This window comes from Sitophilus oryzae, unplaced genomic scaffold (genome assembly GCF_002938485.1).
Source record: "Sitophilus oryzae breed Bouriz unplaced genomic scaffold, Soryzae_2.0 scaffold_690_pilon_pilon, whole genome shotgun sequence".
NCBI lineage: Eukaryota > Metazoa > Arthropoda > Insecta > Coleoptera > Curculionidae > Sitophilus > Sitophilus oryzae.
This window is the reverse complement of record NW_022147296.1, coordinates 2584040-2587831: the sequence shown is the minus strand read 5'-3', so window position 1 is coordinate 2587831 and position 3792 is coordinate 2584040. Positions and strand designations below refer to the sequence as shown.

Sequence of the window (3792 nt, the reverse complement as noted above, 5' to 3'; positions counted from 1 at the left end):
GTATTAGTTTTATTTCCTTAATTAAGAGAGCGTCCGAAAAAGTTTGCAACAAATGCGACTTTTTATTGTGCATGTAAAAAATTAAGCCGAGTTTACGGAATGCGTCGTCCGTTTTTTCGTTTTTCGTTTACTGCTATCAAAATCAGTAAATAAAAATTTGAAATTATCAGTTGTATGCGGTTTATTTAAATCATTTCAGTACATAATATATATAATTATTTAATTTTAATAGAAATAATCAAATATATCACTGATCGAGTTTAAAAAATGATTCTTATTTTCTGCGTCGTCCTAAAATCAATCAATAATTTACATTCGCATGTAGCTTGTTTAAAGAAAATATACCTGTTCCAGATTCTGCCAGTTGCCTTTTTTTAAGTCGCCATTTTCCAGCTGAAACCTAAAATTTAATTGGTCATTTATAAGGGTTTTTTTATCGAGTTAAATATTTTATATACCTTGGATCAATTGGGTCTTTGACAGAAACATCTGTTTGGGGGTCTGAATAATAATTTCTTTTTGACATTACGCCCCTACACCCATCGGCATATACGTAAGTCCTAAAAACAAAATATTTATAAATACGTTTCAAATATTACATTAACAAAAGCATACAAAATCTTCGTTTTTTAATAGAAATATCAATTTTTCTATATTTTTAGTTAATTTTTCGTCGAAAATAAGGTACTTACTAATTTAGTACCAGTCGTTATGGCTAGTTATGATCTAATACGAGAAATATCATTTGATAATGGAAATCCGGCGATCCGGGAGCGTCAACTTACATTATTTTTATCCTAATTCTATAAGTTAATAAAACGAAATACTAGTAAAGCCCCGTATGTACATACATAGCGATTTACCTGTCAGTTAAGTACCGTATGCCTCATTAGTACGAGGAAGTGCAATATCGTTATTTACAAAGATATTAAAAAAAAATGGCCAAAGTTAGCTGAAAAAAATTGTATCGTTTGCTGTGTTGTGGGTTTACATGCATCCGTCATGCGTTGACCGTCGTTGATAATATGCAATTTTTTTGGTTTATTTCAAAAATGGCAGCTGATACATAATTATGACTGGAGTGACGGAACGAGGCATGTCGCGTGCATAATAAACCCTTTAGTTAAAAACTCACTTGCAGCATTTTGGTAGAGGTGTACAAGTTCTGTGAAATAAATGCGTTGGTGGTTTTGGCGAACGTCCCTCAATTATCAATGACGAATGTATTAGAAGAACGATTAATAAAAAAGCATTTACTTCTTTGATGTTGCACTTCTAAAAACAAATAAACATGTCTTAAGCGTCATTCAGAACCTCCCAATTAGTGGAAAAGCGGTTTCAATTACACTTTATACTTTTTAGTTTATGATCATTCATAATGTCTAAAAAACACAATTAAAATTAATAAAATATCCTAGCAACAGCTTGAGGTAATCTGTTATGTATCCATAGAGAAAGCATAATATTTAGCTTATAAAATAATAAACTTTTGATTTCTAACCAAAATTTTTCTTGATGGGTGATAATCAAAGGCCAAAATTGCTGTCCTCCTTTCACGCAGATGAGCAGCTCTGAACTGTTCAAAACCGCGATACTCTCACTCCATTCAATTGAGTCATAAGTTCCAGAACTGTTCCGCGCCATATGGAGGCACGAGGCTATCGCGCACAGTTCTTTTCAGAACCGTTCTCGAGTAGTCCCAGGGCGTAAAGCCCGGAACTCGAAGTTCGCGAATGGAGCACCAGCAATTGACATTCCTCATTCCTCTCAAATTTTGAAGTATAATTAGTGGAAAAAACGTAAGTATAATTAGTGGAAAAAAAGTGATTGAAAATTTCTACACTAAACAAACTTCTACACTAATTGAAACCACTGATTGCGAGGTTTCAGAACCTTCATTCAGATGAAGTTTTATAATATAAGAAAAAATCAAGTATTACCATTCTTATATAAACTGTCCGTTTGCTTACGAGCTTTGTCGACTTCTAGATAAAATTCCAAGCACGTAGCGTCTTATATTTGTGAGCTAGTGCCTGCGCATTACCTTCCCAAGCAAAACATCTTGCTTTTCTTCAGTTAGTTCCTATCAATTTTGATATTAAGTGTCCAGATATATTCCAGAGATTCCATTAGAACATGCCATTTAACAGCAGTCCATGCACCATTTAACTATAATATGTAGTGCTTAAATTTAAATGGTTTGTTTAATTTTGGCGCCAGTGTTCTTACAAGATCTATTTCCAGAACTAACAGTATTGTTTTATGTATTACCAAGTATTACCCTTGTTTATACAGGGTGTCCCAGGCGGAGCGTGCATTAGACGTTTCTAGAGAACTGCAATATTTAGATTGGAGATTTTTTGCACATCACTGTTTTACAACGAGATCTATCCATTAAAAATATTTTCAATATGGCGGCACTTCCGGGAATACCGGAAGTTGACAGCAACTTTCTTATTTTAAATGGCTACCCCCATTTTTTATTACATACTTAAATTCCCTGTAAAATTTTATGAATTTTGATATCCATTAAGCATATTCCACTAAAGCGGAAAAAACTCTAGCTGCATTATCAAAATTAATGCCGAACATAGGGGGCCCTAGGTCATCAAAGCGTAGAATTCTTGTAAGCGTAATACATTCACAATTGTTATATGCAGCTCCGGTATGGCATAAGGCAATGGACAAAATAAAAACTAAGCGAAAGACAACAGCTCTGCTTCGCAAATTATGTATTAAGAGTTTGTAGCGCTTACAGAACTGTATCTACTGAGGCAGTTGGTGTCATTGCGGGCATTCCTCCTATCCACTTATTAGCTCATGAACGAGCGGATAAATACAAGGGAGAGCTGAAACAAATAGCCAGGAAAACTGTGATGGAGAAATGGCAGGATCAGTGGGGTAAAGGAAAGTACGGAAGATGGACCTGGAGACTTATACCCAACATCGAAAAATGGATTGACAGACCATATGGTGAAGTGGGATACCACCTGACACAAATGCTGTCTGGAGACGGGTGCTTCCGAAAATACCTCTACTAGATGAGGCGGACAAGCTCTGAATCATGTTTATTTTGTTGTGAAATAAACGACGCTGAACATGTATTCTATTGTTCTATTTCACCGAAACGAACTTGATGAGAAGGCTTAAGGGTGCATCCATACTATCCTAAAAACCGTTTTTAGGACGCCGTTTTTAGGATAGTGTGGATGAACCCTAAGGGTGCATCCACACTATCCTAAAAACGGCGTATCGGCGTAACGACCTTGAATCAATTTTCAGTTATTCTTTTTTTTCTCAAATTTTTGACAGATGAATTTGACAGATTAAATTTTTGACAGATGAATTTTTCAGCCAATAGAATTATTGGAAATCGATTCAAGGTCGTTACGCCGATTCGCCGTTTTTAGGATAGTCTGGATGCACCCTAAGGGAGGTGAATTATTATGGGAAACAGTAAACAAATATGTAAGTAATATACTAAGTAAAAAAGAAGAGAAGCAACGCCACATGGCGTAGGCAGCCCCCCACATCGAAGTGAACGAGGAGTGTTTTTTTTAGCCGGTAGGAATCCGGCACTACCCAGCTATGCATGTCTTATGGAAGATTTTTTCCCTCCTCATCGAAAAAAAAAGATAAATAGATAAATCGATAAATCAATAAATCCATAAATCCATTACCAAATTACCAAGAAGAAAATTAATTCCCATTTCTTATTTTAGTTGGCTTGAAGAAAAATTAAGGAAATCAAAAATAAATTTAAATCGAAAAATCGGTAAATCGATAAATAAG

The 3792-nt window shown here is 35.0% G+C and overlaps 1 protein-coding gene across 2 annotated transcripts; it reads right to left on the bottom strand.

The window, feature by feature from the left end:
* Window positions 1-104: 104 nt before the first annotated feature.
* On the bottom strand, window positions 105-2254 carry LOC115888251. Of its 2 annotated transcripts, XM_030907918.1 has the most exons (5): window positions 1941-2254; window positions 1136-1275; window positions 459-560; window positions 346-400; window positions 105-291 (listed from the first exon to the last, which is right to left on the bottom strand). In XM_030907918.1, exons 1-5 carry the CDS (start codon window positions 1941-1943, stop codon window positions 226-228), a joined length of 366 nt encoding a protein of 121 aa, XP_030763778.1. In that variant the 5' UTR covers window positions 1944-2254; the 3' UTR covers window positions 105-225. The 2 variants fall into 2 exon arrangements, with proteins under 2 accessions (XP_030763778.1, XP_030763779.1); XM_030907919.1 differs by lacking the exon at window positions 1941-2254 and having other exon boundaries at window positions 1258-1380.
* Window positions 2255-3792: the final 1538 nt, after the last annotated feature.